This window comes from Balaenoptera ricei, chromosome 4 (genome assembly GCF_028023285.1).
Source record: "Balaenoptera ricei isolate mBalRic1 chromosome 4, mBalRic1.hap2, whole genome shotgun sequence".
NCBI classification, from domain to species: domain Eukaryota; kingdom Metazoa; phylum Chordata; class Mammalia; order Artiodactyla; family Balaenopteridae; genus Balaenoptera; species Balaenoptera ricei.
The window spans coordinates 22,761,602-22,778,322 of record NC_082642.1 but is presented as its reverse complement, the minus strand read 5'-3'; the positions used below and the strand labels follow the sequence as shown (position 1 = coordinate 22,778,322).

Here is a 16,721-nt window from a genome sequence, read left to right as displayed (position 1 = left end):
TAAGAGCTTCCTAGGAGTATTTCAGCCCAGGAAGGGAAGCTGAGCTCGCATTTGACAAAAAGCAGACTTCCCAGGGGTTGGCTTCTTCCCCAGGTAAGCAGGACCCCGAAACCCCACTGCATTCACTGGCCTGGCTAGGGGCTGCTTCTGGTCTGTAGGCGATTGAACATAAAAGACTGTGGTGTCGGCAAGTATTTAAAACCAGGAGAAATGTGGATCTATCTAATTTATGTCTGTCTCCCACTGCCTATCCCCAGGCCAAGCGCTATCCAATAGAATTCTCCGCGATGTGAAAATATCCTCTGATCCAATATGACAGCCACTAGCCACAGGTGCTCCTGAGCACTCGCAGTGTGGCTAGTGACAACGAGGAACTGAAATGTTTAGTTTCATTTAATTTTCATTGGTGTAATTTAAATAGCCACATGCTGCTTAAGTCTACTATGTCAGATGGCACAGTACTAGACTATTTTGTTCATGGGTTCTGCATCCATGGATTCAACTAAGCTCAGATCAAAAATATTCAGAAAAAAAAATTCCAGAAAGTTTCAAAAAGCAAAACTTGAATTTACAACTATTTACATAACATTTACATTGTATTAGGCATTAAGATGATTTAAAGTATACGGGAGGATATGCATAGGTTACAAGCAAATAGTATGCCATTTTATATAAGGGATTTGAGCATCCTTGGATTTTGATATCCCAGGGGGTCCTGGAAAAAATCCCCCATGGATACTGAGGGACAACTGTATTTATTCTTTGAGAGCAGGCATTGTTTTTTAAAAAGTCTTTGTGGGACTTTCCTGGTGGCCCAGTGGTTAAGACTCCGGGCTTCTACTGCAGGGGGTGCGGGTTTGATTCCTGGTCGGGGAACTAAGATCCCGCATGCTGCGCAGCACGGCCAAAAATAAAAAAAAACTTTTTGTCTTCAACTCCTTGGATAATGCCAGTAAGTAGATACGCGATAAACAGATAATAAATGAAAATGAGGACTTTCTGGGAGGTTTCTGGAGAGAGCATGGTTGAAATCTGAAGGCTAAAGGATTGCTTTTAGTAGATTAATGTAGAAAGCAAGTCACTGGAGATTGTTGGCTGGTTTGTCTGCAGTTTTGTTCTCAGTGGTTTTGGTAATTTCTGCCATTTGCATTTTGACAAATGTACACAAACGTGTCACCACCACCAAAATCAAATATAAAACGTTTCACCCCTACTAAAAGTCCCCTTGTACCCAGGGTCGGTTTCATGGGTGTGCGACCTGTGCCCTCACACGGGGTCGGGGAGTCAGGCTCAGAAGGGCCCCTCGCTCGGTTTAATGCTCTGCTGTCCCTGCCGTGAAATTCTTAACTTCTGAACAGGGCGCCCCACATTTTCATTTTACACTGGGCCCCACAGATTACGTAGCCAGTACTGTTAGTACCTCTTCACAGCTTATCCCCTCCGGCAACCCCAGTCTCAAGCAACCACTGATCTGCTTTTGTCGATATAGGTCAAATTTGTCTTTTTTTGGAATTTTGCTACTGACCCAAACTTGGGTTCACTCGCCTGGTTTGCAGCAAAGCCAATGTACTGACACCAGGTTGCGGTGAAGGAAAATACAGGGTTTATTGTAGGGCCAGGTAAGGAGAATGGGCAGCTCATGCTCAAAAGACCAGAACTCCCCAATGGCTTTTAAGGAAGGGTTTTTAAAGACAGTGTGAGGGAGAGGGTCACAGGGTGCACAATCAGCTTGTAGGTAATTTTCTGATTGGTGGGTGGTGAGGTAACAGGGAAGGTCACGGGGGTCAGCATTATCAGTCCTCAGGCTCCAGCCCGTCTGGGGGCTCATGATCACCATGCAGTTAGCTTCTTCCACCTGGTGGGGGTTTTAGTATCTGCAGAACAGCTCAAGGATATGGCTCAGGATATTATCTAGCCCTTGAGGAAGAACTAAATGTCCTTGATTTTGTTTTATGGCTAAACTATTTTTATTTTGTCTCGCTTGACTCTTTTTCTGTGTCTCTGCATTTTCTCACTTCTCTGATTAAATTTGCTATTTGGAACTCAGGGAAGGCCTAGGAGGCTAAAGCTTTTACATAAACAAGAGGCATGGGACATGCAGGTGCGTACCTGGGAAGGCCCCACAGGGTCCCACTCAGTTTCAGTTTCATATAAATGGACTCACAAATATGCACTTCTTTGTGTCTGTTTTCTTTTACTCAAAACAATGCTCTTGAGATTCATCCTGTTTATGTGATTAGCAGTAGCTTGTTCCTTTTTTATTGTTGACTAGTATCCATTTGTGTGGATATGCCACAATGAGTCTATCCATTCATTTGTTGATGAACGTTTAGGTTGTTTACAGTATTTGTATATTATGAATAAAGTCTTTGTGTGGACATAGGTTGTAATTTCTCCTGGGCAAAAACCTGGGGATGGGATTGCTGAGTTGTAGTTTAAGTGTATGGCTAACTTTTCAGAAGCTGCCAAACTGTCAAATCGCCAAAGTGTTTGTAGCATTTAGTATGCTCACCAGCAATGTGTGAGAGTTCCAGTTGCTCCACATTTTCGCCAGTTCTCTGTATGTCCATCTTTTAAATTTTAGCCATTCTAATAGATGGGTCATATCTCTTATTGTGATTTTACTTTGTATCTACTTGGTAATTAGTGATGTTGAGAATCATTTCACATGCTTTTGATTATTTGTGTATCTCCTTTTGTGGTTTCTGTCCAAATCTTTTGCCCATATTTGTTTGTTTGTTTTCTGATTATTGAGTTCTTTATATATTTTAGATATACATTCTTTGTCAGATGTGTATGTATTTATCAGATATATTTTCTGCCATTTTGTGGATTGCCTTGTCATTTTCTTAATAGTGTCTTTTAAAAGTAGAATTATTTAGGACTTGCCTGGTGGTCCAGTGGTTAAGACTCTACACTTCCACTTCAGGGGACGCAGGTTCAATCCCTGGTCAGGGAATCTTCATGCCGTGTGGTGCAGCCAAAAGAAAAAAGTAGAAGTATTTTTAACTTTGAGGAAGTCTTTCCTATTTAATAATCTTATCTTTTACGGTTTGTGCTTTTTGGTATCCTAAGAAATTTTGCCTACCCTAAGATTACAAAAATCTGCTCTTAAGTTTTCTTTTAGAAGTTTTATAGTTTATTCTTTATCTTTAGGTCTATGATGCCTTTTGAGTACATTTTTGTGTATGGTATGAGATAAGAGAAAAGGTTCTTTTCCTTTTTTTTTTTTTTAAACATACTATATCCAGTTGTTCCAGCACCATTTTTCCAAAAACTTCTCTTCCAACATTAAATTACCTTTGCACTTGTGTCAAAAAACAATGGCCAAGTAAGTGTGGGTCCATTTCTGGATTGATACGTGTATCCTTATGCTAATGCCACATTGTCTTTCTTTTTAAAGCATCTTTATTGGAGTATAATTGCTTTACAACGGTGTGTTAGTTTCTGCTTTATAACAAAGTGAATCAGCTATACATATACATATATCCCCATATCTCCTTGCTCTTGCATCTCCGTCCCACCCTCCCTATCCCACCCCTCTAGGTGGTCACAAAGCACCGAGCTGCTCTCCCTGTGCTATGCTGCTGCTTCCCACTAACTCTCTACTTTACATTTGGTAGTATATATAAGTCCATGCCACTCTCTCACTTTGTCCCAGCTTACCCTTCCCCCTCCCCGTGTCCTCAAGTCCATTCTCTACATCTGCGTCTTTATTCCTGTCCTGCCCCTAGGTTCAGAACCATTTTATTGTTTTTAGATTCCATATATATATGTGTTAGCATACGGTGTTTGTTTTTCTCTTTCTGACTTACTTCACTCTGTATGACAGACTCTAGGTCCATCCACCTCACTACAAATAACTCAATTTCATTTCTTTTTATGGCTGAGTAATATTCCATTGTATATATATGCCACATCTTCTTTATCCATTCATCTGATGATGGACACTTAGGTTGCTTCCATGTCCTGGCTATTGTAAATAGAGCTGCAATGAACATTGTGGTTCATGACTCTTTTTGAATTATGGTTTTCTCAGGGTATATGCCCAGTGGTGGGATTGCTGGGTCATATGGTAGTTCTATTTTTAATTTTTTAAGGAATCTCCATACTGTTCTCCATAGTAGCTGTATCAATTTACATTCCCACCAACAGTGCAAGAGGGTTCCCTTTTCTCCACACCCTCTCCAGCATTTATTGTTTGTAGATTTTTGATGATGGCCATTCTGACTGGTGTGAGGTGATACCTCACTGTAGTTTTGATTTGCATTTCTCTAATGATTAGTAATGTTGAGCATTCTTTCATGTGTTTGTTGGCAATCTGTATATCTTCTTTGGAGAAATGTCTACTTAAGTCTTCTGCCCATTTTTGGATTAGGTTGTTTGTTTATTTGATATTGAGCTGCATGAGCTGCTTGTAAATTTTGGAGATTAATCTTTTGTCAGTTGCTTCATTTGCAAATATTTTCTCCCATTCTGAGGGTTGTCTTTTCATCTTGTTTATGGTTTCCTTTGCTGTGCAAAAGCTTTTAAGTTTCATTAGGTTCCATTTTTTAATTTTTGTTTTTATTTCCATTTCTCTAGGAGGTGGGTCAAAAAGGATCTTGCTGTGATTTTTGTCATAGAGTGTTCTGCCTATGCTTTCCTTTAAGAGTTTTATAGTGTCTGGCCTTACATTTAGGTCTTTAATCCACTTTGAGTTTATTTTTGTGTATGGTGTTAGGGAGTGTTCTAGTTTCATTCTTTTACATGTAGCTGTCCAGTTTTCCCAGTACCACTTATTGAAGAGGCTGTCTTTTCTCCATTGTATATTCTTTATTTTTAAATAAATTTATTTATTTATTTATTTTTGGCTGTATTGGATCTTCATTGCTGTGCGAGGGCTCTCTCTAGTTGTGGCAAGCAGGGGCCACTCTTTAGTCGCAGTGCTCAGACTTCTCATTGCGTGGCTTCTCCTGTTGCGGAGCTCGGGCTCTAGGCACAAGGGCCTCAGCAGTTGCGGCTCATGGGCTCCAGAGCGCAGGCTCAGCAGCTGTGGCACACGGGCTTAGCTGCTCCGTGGCATGCGGGATCCTCCCAGACCAGGGCTCGAACCCGTGTCCCCTGCATTGGCAGGCGGATTCCCAGCCACTGTGCCAGCAGGGAAGCCCTCCATTGTATATTCTTGACTCCTTTATCAAAAATAAGGTGACCATATGCGTGTGGGTTTATCTCTGGGCTTTCTATCCTCTTCCATTGACCTATATTTCTGTTTTTGTGCCAGTACCATACTGTCTTGATTACTGTGGCTTTGTAGTATAGTCTGAAGCCAGGGAGCCTGATTCCTCCAGCTCCATTTTTCTTTCTCAAGATTGCTTTGGCTATTCGGGGTCTTTTGTGTTTCCATACAAATTGTGAAATTTTTTGTTCTAGTTCTGTGAAAAATGCCATTGGTACTTTGATAGGGATTGCATTGAATCTGTAGATTGCTTTGGGTAGTATAGTCATTTTCACAATGTTGATTTTTCCAATCCAAGAACATGGTATATCTCTCCATCTGTTGGTATCATGTTTAATTTCTTTCATCAGTGTCTTATAGTTTTCTGCATACAGGTCTTTTGTCTCCTTAGGTAAGTTTATTCCTAGGTATTTTATTGTTTTTGTTGCAGTGGTAAATGGGAGTGTTTCCTTAATTTCTCTTTCAGATTTTTCATCATTAGTATATAGGAATGCAAGAGATTTCTGTGCATTAATTTTGTATCCTGCTACTTTACCAAATTCATTGATTAGCTCTAGTAGTTTTCTGGTAGCATCTTTAGGATTCTCTATGTATATAGTATCATGTCATCTGCCAACCGTGACAGCTTTACTTGTTATTTTCCGACTAGGATTCCTTTTATTTCTTTTTCTTCTCTGATTGCTGTGGCTAAAACTTCCAAAACTATGTCGAATAATAGTGATGAGAGTGGGCAACCTTGTCTTGTTCCTGATCTTAGTGGAAATGGTTTCAGTCTTCACCACTGAGAATGATGTTGGCTGGGGTTTGTCATATATAGCCTTTATTATGTTGAGGTAAGTTCCCTCTATGCCTACTTTCTGGAGGGTGTTTTTCATAAATGGGTGTTGAATTTTGTCAAAAGCTTTTTCTGCATCTATTGAGATGATCGTATGGTTTTTCTCCTTCAATTTGTTAATATGGTTTATCACATTGATTGATTTGCATATATTGAAGAATCCTTGCATTCCTGGGATAAACTCCACTTGATCATGGTGTATGATCCTTTTAATGTGCTGTTGGATTCTGTTTGCTGGTATTTTGTTGAGGATTTTTGCATCTATGTTCATCAGTGATATTGGCCTGTAGTTTTCTTTCTTTGTGACATCTTTGGTCTGGTTTTGGTATCAGGGTGATGGTGGCCTCATAGAATGAGTTTGGGAGTGTTCCTCCCTCTGCTATATTTTGGAAGACTTTGAGAAGGATAGGTGTTAGCTCTTCTCTAAATGTTTGATAGAATTCGCCTGTAAGGCCAGCTGGTCCTGGGCTTTTGTTTGTTGGAAGATTTTTAATCAGAGTTTCAATTTCAGTGCTTGTGATTGGTCTGTTTATATTTTCTATTTCTTCCTGGTTCAGTCTCGGAAGGTTGTGCTTTTCTAAGAATTTGTCCATTTCTTCCAGTTTGGCCATTTTTTTAAAAAAATTCTTATTTATTTATTTATTTATTTATTTTTTGGCTGTGTTGGGTCTTCGTTTCTGTGCAAGGGCTTTCTCCAGTTGCGGCAAGTGGAGGCCACTCTTCATCGTGGTGCATGGGCCTCTCACTCTCGTGGACTCTCTTGTTGTGGAGCACAGGCTCCAGACGTGCAGGCTCAGTAGTTGTGGCTCACGGGCCTAGTTGCTCTGCGGCACGTGGGATCTTCCCAGACCAGGGCTCGAACCCGTGTCCCCTGCATCGGCAGGCAGATTCTCAACCACTGCACCACCAGGGAAGCCCCCAGGTTGTCCATTTTATTGGCATATTGTTGCTTGTAGAAATCTCTCATGATCCTTTTGTATTTCTGCAGTGTCAGTTGTTACGTCTCCTTTTTCATTTCTAATTCTATTGATTTGAGTCTTCTCCCTTTTTTTCTTGATGAGTCTGGCTAATGGTTTATCAATTTTGTTTATCTTCTCAAAGCACCAGCTTTTAGTTTTATTGATCTTTGCTATTGTTTCCTTCATTTCTTTTTCATTTATTTCAGATCTGATCTTTATGATTTCTTTCCTTCTGCTAACTTTGGGGTTTTTTGTTCTTCTTTCTCTAATTGCTTTAGGTGTAAGGTTAGGTTGTTTATTTGAGGTGTTTCTTGTTTCTTGAGGTAGGATTGTATTGCCATAATCTTCCCTCTTAGAATTGCTTTTGCTGCATCCCATAGGTTTTGGGTTGTCATGTTTTCATTGTCATTTGTTTCTAGGTATTTTTTGATTTCCTCTTTGATTTCTTCAGTGATCTCTTGATTATTAAGTAGTGTATTGTTTAGCCTCCATGTGTTTGTATTTTTTACCTATTTTTTCGTGTAATTGATGTCTAGTCCCATAGCGTTGTAGTAGAAAAAGATACTTGATACGATTTCAATTTTCTTAAATTTACTGAGGCTTGATTTGTGACCCAAGATATGATCCATCCTGGAGAATATTCCATGAGAACCTGAGAAGAAAGTGTATTCTGTTTTTTTGGATTGAATGTCCTATAAATATCAATTAAGTCCATCTTGTTTAAATGTGTCATTTAAAGCTTGTTTCCTTATTTATTTTCATTTTGGATGATCTGTCCATTGATGAAAGTGGGATGTTAAAGTCCCCTACTATTTTTGTGTTATGTCGATTTCCCCTTTTACGTCTGTTAGCATTTGCCTTATGTATTGAGGTGCTCCTCTGTTGGGTGCATAAATATTTACAATTGTTATATCTTCTTCTTGGATTGATCCCTTGATCATTATGTAGTGTCCTTCTTTGTCTCTTATAATAGTCTTTATCTTAAAGTCTATTTTGTCTGATATGAGAATTGCTACTCCAGCTTTCTTTTGATTTCCATTTTCATGGAATATCTTTTTCCATCCCCTCACTTTCAGTCTGTATGTGTCCCTAGGCCTGAAGTGGATCTCTTGTAGACAGCATATATACGGGTCTTGTTTTTGTATCCATTCAGCCAGTCTATGTCTTTTGGTGGGAGCATTTAATCCATTTACATTTAAGGTAATTTTTTTTTTTTTTTTTTGAGGCGAGGAATACGACTTTATTCAGAAACCCAGCAGACTGAGAAGATGGCAGACTAGTGTCTCTGAAAAACCATCTTATCTGGGTCTGGATGCCAGTTTCTTTTATAGAATCAGAGAGGGAGAGGCGGTGAGGAAGTTAAATAAAAGGGCCATCAGTCTTGCGAAACATCTCCTGGAATGACCCTAAGGTAATTATTGATATGTATTTTCCTATTACCGTTTTCTTAATTGTTTTGTGTTTGTTATTGTAGGTCTTTTCCTTCTCTTGTGTTTCCTGCCTAGTGAAGTTCCTTTAGCATTTGTTGTAAAGCTGGTTTGGTGGTGCTGAATTCTCTTAGCTTTTGCTTGTCTGTAAAGGTTTTAATTTCTCCGTTGAATCTGCATGAGATCCTCACTGGGTAGAGTAATCTTTGTTGTAGGTTTTTCCCTTTCATCACTTTAAATATGTCCTGCCACTCCCTTCTGGCTTGCAGAGTTTCTGCTGAAAGATCAACTGTTAACCTTATGGGGATTCCCTTGTATGTTATTTGCTGTTTTTCCCTTGCTGCTTTTAATATTTTTTCTTTGTATTTAATTTTTGATATTTCGATTAATATGTGTCTTGGCATGTTCCTCCTTGGATTTATCCTTTATAGGACTCTCTGCACTTCCTGGACTTGATTAACTATTTCCTTTCCCATATTAGGGAAGTTTTCAACTATAATCTCTTCAAATATTTTCTCAGTCCCTTTCTTTTTCTCTTCTTCTGGGACTCATATAATTCGAATGTTGGTGCGTTTAATGTTGTCCCAGAGGTCTCTGAGACTGTCCTCAATTCTTTTCATTCTTTTTTCTTTATTCAGCTCTGCAGTAGTTATTTCCACTATTTTATCTTCCAGGTCACTTATCCATTCTTCTGACTCAGTTATTCTGCTATTGATTCCTTCTAGAGAATTTTTAATTTCATTTATTGTGTTGTTCATGATGGTTTGTTTGCTCTTTAGTTCTTCTAGGTCCTTGTTAAACGTTTCTTGCATTTTCACCATTTTATTTCCAAGATTTTGGATCATCTTTCTATCATTACTCTGAATTCTTTTTCAGGTAGACTGCTTATTTCGTCTTCATTTGTTTGGTTTGCTGGGTTTTTACTTTGCTCCTTCATCTGCTGTGTATTTCTCTGTCTTCTCATTTTGCTTAGCTTACTGTGTTTGGGGTCTCCTTTCTGCAGGCTGCAGGATCGTAATTCCCATTGTTTTTGGTGTCTGCCCCCAGTGGGTAAGGTTGGTTCAGTGGGTTGTGTAGACTTCCTGGTGGAGGGGACTAGTGCCTGTGTTCTGGTGGATAAGGCTGGATCTTGTCTTTCTGGTGGGCAGGACTGCATCCAGTGGTGTGTTTTGGGGTGTCTGTGACCTTATTATGATTTTAGGCAGCCTCTCTGCTAGTGGGTGGGGTGTGTTCCTGTCTTGCTAGTTGTTTGGCATAGGGTGTCAAGCACTGTAGCTTGCTGGTCATTGGGTGGAGCTGGGTCTTAGTGTTGAGATGGAGATCTCTTGGAGAGCTTTTGCCATTTGATATTACATGGAGCCAGAAGGTCTCTGATGGACAAATGTCCTGAACTCATCTCTCCCACCTCAGAGGCACAGGCCTGACACCCAGCCAGAGCACCAAGACACTGTCAGCCACTCAGTCAGAAGAAAAGGGAGAAAAAAAAGAAAGAAAGAAAGAATAAAATAAAATAAAGTTATTAAAATAAAAAATAATTATTAAAAATAAAAAAATTAAAAGTAATAAAAAAAGAAATAAAGAAGAGAGCCACCAAATCAAAAAACAAATCCACCAATGATAACAAGCAGTAAAAACTATACTAAAAGAAAAACAAAAACAAAACGGACAGACAGAACCCTAGGACAAATGGTAAAAGCAAAGCTATACAGACAAAATCACACAAAGAAGCATACACATACACACTCTCAAAAAGAGAAAAAGGAAAAAAATATATATATCTATATATTAAAAAAAAAAGGAGGAAGAGATCAACCAAATTAATAAACAAATCTACCAATGATAATAAACTCTAAACACTAAACTAAGATAAACATAAAACCAGAAACAAATTTGATGCAGAAAGCAAACCCCAAGTCTACAGTTGCCCAAAGTCCACCACCTCAATTTTGGGATGATTCATTGTCTATTCAGGTATTTCACAGATGCAGGGTACATCAAGTTGATTGTGGAGATTTAATCTGTTGCTCCTGAGGCTGCTGGGAGAAATTTCCCTTTCTCTTCTTTGTTCACACAGCTCCTGGGGTTCAGCTTTGGATTTGGCCCCACCTCTGCCTGTAGGTTGCCCGAGGGCATCTGTTCCCCGCCCAGACAGGATGGGGTTAAAGTAGCAGCTGATTAGGGGGCTCTGGCTCACTCAGGCCGGGAGGAGGGCGGGGTACAGAATGCGTGGCAGGCCTGTGGAGGCAGAGGCATGACGTTGCAACAGCCTGAGGCTCTCTATGCGTTCTCCCGGGGAAGTTGTCCCTGGATCACAGGAACCTGGCAGTGGCGGGCTGCACAGGCTCCCAGGAGGGGAGGTGTGGAGAGTGACCTGTGCTTGCACACAGGCTTCTTGGTGGCTGTAGCAGCAGCGTTAGCATTTCATTCCTGTCTCTGGTGTCCGTGCTGATAGCCGCGGCTCGTGCCTGTCTCTAAGCTCGTTTAGGTGGTGCTCTGTATCCCCTCTCCTCGTGCACCTCAGGTACGTGGGGAGTTTCTTGCCTTTGGGAAGTCTGAGGTCTTCTGCCAGCATTCAGTAGGTGTCTTGTAGGAGTTGTTCCACATGTAGATGTATTTCTTTTTTTTTTTTTTTTTTTTATTTATTTATTTTTAAACATCTTTATTAGAGTATAATTGCTTTACGATGGTGTGTCAGTTTCTGCTTTATAACAAAGTGAATCAGTTCTACATATACATATGTCCCCATATCTCTTCCCTCTTGCATCTCCCTCCCTCCCACCCTCCATATCCCACCCCTCTAGGTGGTCCCAAAGCACTGAGCTGATCTCTCTGTGCTATGCGGCTGCTTCCCACTAGCTATCTATTTTATGTTTGGTAGTGTATATATGTCCATGCCACTCTCTCACTTTGTCCCAGCTTACCCTTCCCCCTCCCAGTATCCTCAAGTCCATTATCTAGTTGTAGATGTATTTCTGATGTATTTGTGGGGAGGAAGGTGATCTCCACGTCTTACTCCTCCACTATCTTGAAGGTCCCCTGCCACATTGTCTTGATAGTTATAGTACTTAGTAAGTCTTGAAATCAGGTAGGTAAGAACTCCAAATCTGTTGTTTATAAAAATATTCTTAACTATTCTAGATCCTTTGTACTCCTTTATAAATTTTAGATTAAACTCATGAACATCACATTGAATCTATAGATCAATTTGGGGGGATTTGATTTCTTAATGATATTGAGTCTTACAATTCATGTACTCTGTCTCCATTTATTTAGTTCATCTTTAACTTCCTTTAGTGATATGTTGTAGTTTTGAGTACCTGTCTGCACATTTTTTGTTAAATTTATTATTAAATATATCATGCTTTTTCAGTGGTATTGTAAATGGAATTATAAAATTTCTGTTCGAATTGTTCATTGCTACTGTATAGAAATACTTCTGTTTGATTTTTGTATATTGACTTTGTATTCTGATATCTAGAACTTATTACTTCTAGTAACATTTTGTAGGCTCATTAGATTTTCTATGTACACAATTGTGTTATCTGAAAATACAATTTTACTTTTTAAAGGTTTATTAATTTGTATTGTGGTAAAATATATATAACATAAAATTTATCATTTTAACCATTTTAAAATGTAAAGTTCTGTAACATTAAGTACATTCACAATGTTGTGCAACAATTACTACCATCCATCTCCAGAACTTTTTCATCTTCCTCAGCTGAAACTCTGTACACAGTAAACAGTGTAGTTTTACTTCTTACTTTCCAATCTGAATGCCCTTTATTTCCTGTGCTTGTGTCTTACACTGACTAAGACCTCCTGTACAATGTTGGATAGAAATGATGATAGCAGACATTCTTTCCTTCTCCCTGATCTCAGGGAGAAAGCATTCTATCTTTACTATTAGATATGAAGTTAGCTGTAGGTTTTTCATTGATGCTGTTTATAGGTTGAGGAAATTCCCCTCTGTTTCTGATTGGTTGAGAGTTTTTACCATGAATAGATGTGGAATTACGTCAAATGTCTTTTTTTTTTTTCTTGAGACAGTCATGTTGTTTTTCTCTTTTATTCTGTCAATATGGTGGATTATGTTGATTGATTTTCAAATGTTGTCAAGTTTGCATTCCTGGGATAAACCCTACTTGTTCATAATACTTTACCCCTTTTAAATATTGCTAAACTTTCTGTGCTAATGTCTTGTTAGATATTTTTGTGTTTGTATTCATGAGGGATATTGGTCTATAGTTTTCTTTTCTTGTAACATCTTTGCTTGATTTTAGTAACAAGGTAATGCTGCCCTCATAAACCAAGTTGGGAAATGTTCCCTCCTCTCTTTTATAAAGAATTTATGTAGTACTAGTATTAGTTCTTTCTGAAATGTTCAAAAGAATCCATTAGTGATACCATCTAGGACTGCAGTTTTCCTTATGGAAAGAAATTTATTTACAAATTCAATTTCTTTAGTAAGCATATGATTATTCAGACGTTTTATTTCTCCTTTTCCAGTTTTGTTAAATTGTATTTTTCAAATGATTTGTTCATTTAAGTTGTCAAATTTATTGGCATAGAGTTGTTCCTAATATTCCCTTTCATCCTTTTAATGTCTATAGCATCTGTAATGATGTGCCCTCTTTCATTCCTGATATTAGCAATTTGTGTCTTCTCTGTTTTCTTCTTGGTCAATCTACCTAACTGTTTATCAATTTTACTGATCTTTTAAAAAAAAACTAGAGGTTAAAAATTGATGTTCTTATCGTTTGTCCATTTTCATTGATTTTCACTCTCTCTACTTTGGGTTTAATTTGATCTTCATTTTTTAGCTTCTTAAAGTGGAAGCTTATATACTTGATTTTAGACCTTTTCAAATATAAACATATAAAGCTATTAATTTTTACCAAGTACTGCTCTAGCTATATTGGTCTAATTTTGATATGTTGTGTATTCATTTTCATCCACTTCAAAATATTTTCATCATTTCTTCTTTGACCCATAAGTTATTAGGAAGCTTGTTTTTTAATTTCCAAATATTTGGGGAATTTTCCCCCTAGATATATTTGTTACCAATTTCTAATTTAATTCTGAGTGGGCAGAGAACATATACTTCAATATTTTTATATTTATTGAGACTTGTTTTATGGCCCAGAATATGGTCTATACTGGTGAATGTTCCATGTGTACTTAAAAAGAATGTATGTTCTGCTGTTTTTGGTGGAGTGTTCTATAAATGTTATGAAATCAAGTTGGCTAATTACTGTTCAAATCTCCTATATACTAGCCAGTTTTTCTGTCTACTTGTTCTATAAATTAATAGAGAAATGTTGAAATATCTAACTATAATTATGGATAAAGTCTATTTCTCTTTTCAGTTCTGTTAGTTTTTGCTTCATGTGGTGTGAAGTTTTACTTTTGGGTACATAAATGTCTAGGATTGTTATGTCCTCTTGGGGAATTGACACTTTTATCATTATGAAATGTCCATCTTTACCTTTGATAATATTCTTTGAACTAAAGCCTACTTAATTAATATTAATATAGCATTGTTAGCTTTCTTATAGTTAGTATTTGCATTTTATATCCCTTTCTACAAAAGACATTTTTACCTTTAACTTTTATGAGTCTTTATGATTAAAGTAGGATTCTTATAGACAGCATATAGTTGGGGCTGTTTTCTTTTTTTTTAATCCAGTTGGTATTTCACTTCAACTCCACTTTTAGTTTTTAGCTATATGTCTTGTTTTATTTTTTACTGGTTGCAATAAGATTTACAATGTATATCTTTAACTTACCACAGTCTACATTTAAATAATATTATATCACTTCAGGTGTAATAGAGAAATTTACAGCAATATATTTAAGCCCCTAATCCTTTGTCCTATTGTTATCCTACATATTACTTCTGTTATGAATCCTACAATATATTGTTATTATTTTTTTCTTCGAACAGCCAGTTATCTCCTAAATAAATTTTTTTTTTTTTTGTAAAATAGCTTTATCCTCTGTCAAAACACAAACCAACACACTTTGAGGGGAGGGGAGGAGAAGGAGGCAACACAGTCTAGCCCCACGGCTCATTTAGAAGAGGACATGAGATTTAAAAGCCTCACCCCACTGCTTGTCCAGCTGAGAAAAAGTCACGACCCTAACACCCACTTATAAACATCTCTTGTTATATTAAAAAATATATATATATTTCCAGGGCCCACCTGGTTCTACTCCTGCACAGAAAGGGTTAACATTCAAAATTCAATATCAGGGTCCCGGGATGGGGCTGGTAAGGAGAGGCAGATTGGGAAGAAGGGGGTGCTGAAAAACAGAGAGGGACAAGCCAATGTGTAACTGGGGCCCTCCAAAACATCCAAAACAGAGAAGGGGGAGGTTGCCTGTCAGAGACAGAAACCAGTGCTGTCCCAGGGGTTGTCTCACTCCTGTCCCCAGTGTCAAATGCTCTGGAGTGATCTGTCCTTTCAGACACCCCTGTCAGGTCCCAATATCAGGATCCATCCATCCTCTCAGTCCCAGCCCATTCGACTCACCACCGAGCTTTTAAGGTCCCAAGAGGGAGCAGCCCACCCCCACCCCCACCAAGTAAGAAGCGTGAGGAAAGCTGGAGGTCCTTCCTGGGAGGAGGGTATTCCGGGGGTGAGCCACTTCTGGGGTCCCCCTTCAGTCCCTGACCAGGCGGTAAATGTGGTGCTGGGCCCCCCGCTCACTGGTGGAGACCTCGAAGACATAGGCGGTGCAGAGCAGCAGTTCCTGGGTGTCTCTGTTTGTCACCATCTGGAGGATGGTGAAGTTCTCCAGGACACTGTTCATCATATAGCACTTGGGTAGCTGCCAAAGCTTGTGCAGGAAATTCACCAGGTGCTCACACATGGGTGAGCGCAGCAGGCGGTACACGAACCTCCCGTCCTCCAGCTGGGCACGCTGCGTCTTGGAGGAACAGGTGAGGGCCATGTGCTCCAGGCTCTTGTACTGGCTGCTCACTCCATAGAAGCCACCACTGCTACCGCCAGCCCCCACCTCCTCGCCACTCGGGCCCCAGTTCAGGTCCGCCCAGAACTTGACCAGGAAGAAGGCGTGGGGGGGCCCACGATCATACAGCTCCCGCAGATCACCCTTTTTCTCAGGGAATTTGTCATAGATCTGCCGGACGTCCACACTCTCGAGGGGGGGTGCTCCGGGGCTGGGGCAGTGCTGGCTGATGTGTACAAACAGGTGCCTCTGGTAAGAGTCAGCTGAATCCGGAGGTTCCACAAAGGCCGAGAACTCCACCAGCTGCAACCGAGCAGTGCCCAGAGCCCGAGCCTGCCAGGCTGGGGGTGATGGGGCAGGTGGGGACAAAGCAGGAGGTGAGAGGGCTTGGGGGGGCTCGTACCCTGTGAGGTCAGTAGATGGAGGAGTCAGTGACAAGGAGAACGGTGTCTGCGAGAATGGCTTCTGGAATCTGGAACATTCCAGGGGGGCCCAGAACCCCCCGACCAAAACTGGAAAAGCTCTGGGGCCTGAGGACCAGCGGGACCAAGTTTGGCCTGCAGGGAAGGTAATGAGGTGAGCTGGGCTGAGGACATGGTGGCCATTGTCTGGAAAGCCTTGTCCACATTCAGGGCCTTGAGCTTGGACTGGATTTCCCTCGATTTCCTTCGGGCCAAAACCTGGATATGACTAGAGACCTGTTTGCGAGTTCGAGTCTTCCCTGTTCTCAGCTTGATGTAGCGGGCAATCAGTTCATTCCGACCATACATCTTGCCTTCATCGGACAGGATGATTTTCCGCCGGCCACAGGGTGGGTAGATGGCCAGGGCCTCCTGGAAGCTCTGCTCGATGTCTGGACTCCAGACACCCTCTGCGTCTGGGCCCCCGTCTCCACCCGCCCCCTCACTGCCGCCAGTGCCCTCCTCGCTTCTTTCCTCACTTCCTGTCCAGCCGCTGCCATCGTCCAGGGGGACCCCAGCCCGGGGTTCCCCCATCTGGGCCTCCCGGCCTGGGGCTGGGGAGCTGCCCTAAATAAATTTTTAAATGAGGAAAAGGTATTTTATATTTACCCACTTATTTACTATTTCTGACACTTTTCATTCCTTTGTGTAGGTACCAGATTCCATCAGAGTCATTTTTCTTCAGCCTGAAAAAATTCTATTTATATTTATAAAAATTTTCTATTTATATTTATAAAAAATATTATTTTGTAAAGTAGGTCTGTTGACAATGAATTCTCTCAACTTTTGTTTGTCTGAAAATATCTTTATTTCACCTTTAGTTTTGAAGCCTATTTTCACTTCTTA

General features: G+C 40.0%; 1 protein-coding gene across 1 annotated transcript; it reads right to left on the bottom strand.

Moving 5' to 3' along the window:
* Nucleotides 1-15,048: 15,048 nt before the first annotated feature.
* On the bottom strand, nucleotides 15,049-16,433 carry LOC132365230 (transcriptional enhancer factor TEF-4-like). The gene is given in 2 exon segments (XM_059921919.1): nucleotides 15,049-15,882; nucleotides 15,885-16,433. Coding segments are annotated over 2 exon segments (1,302 nt in total). The 5' UTR covers nucleotides 16,410-16,433; the 3' UTR covers nucleotides 15,049-15,105.
* Between the last annotated feature and the right edge of the window lie 288 nt (nucleotides 16,434-16,721).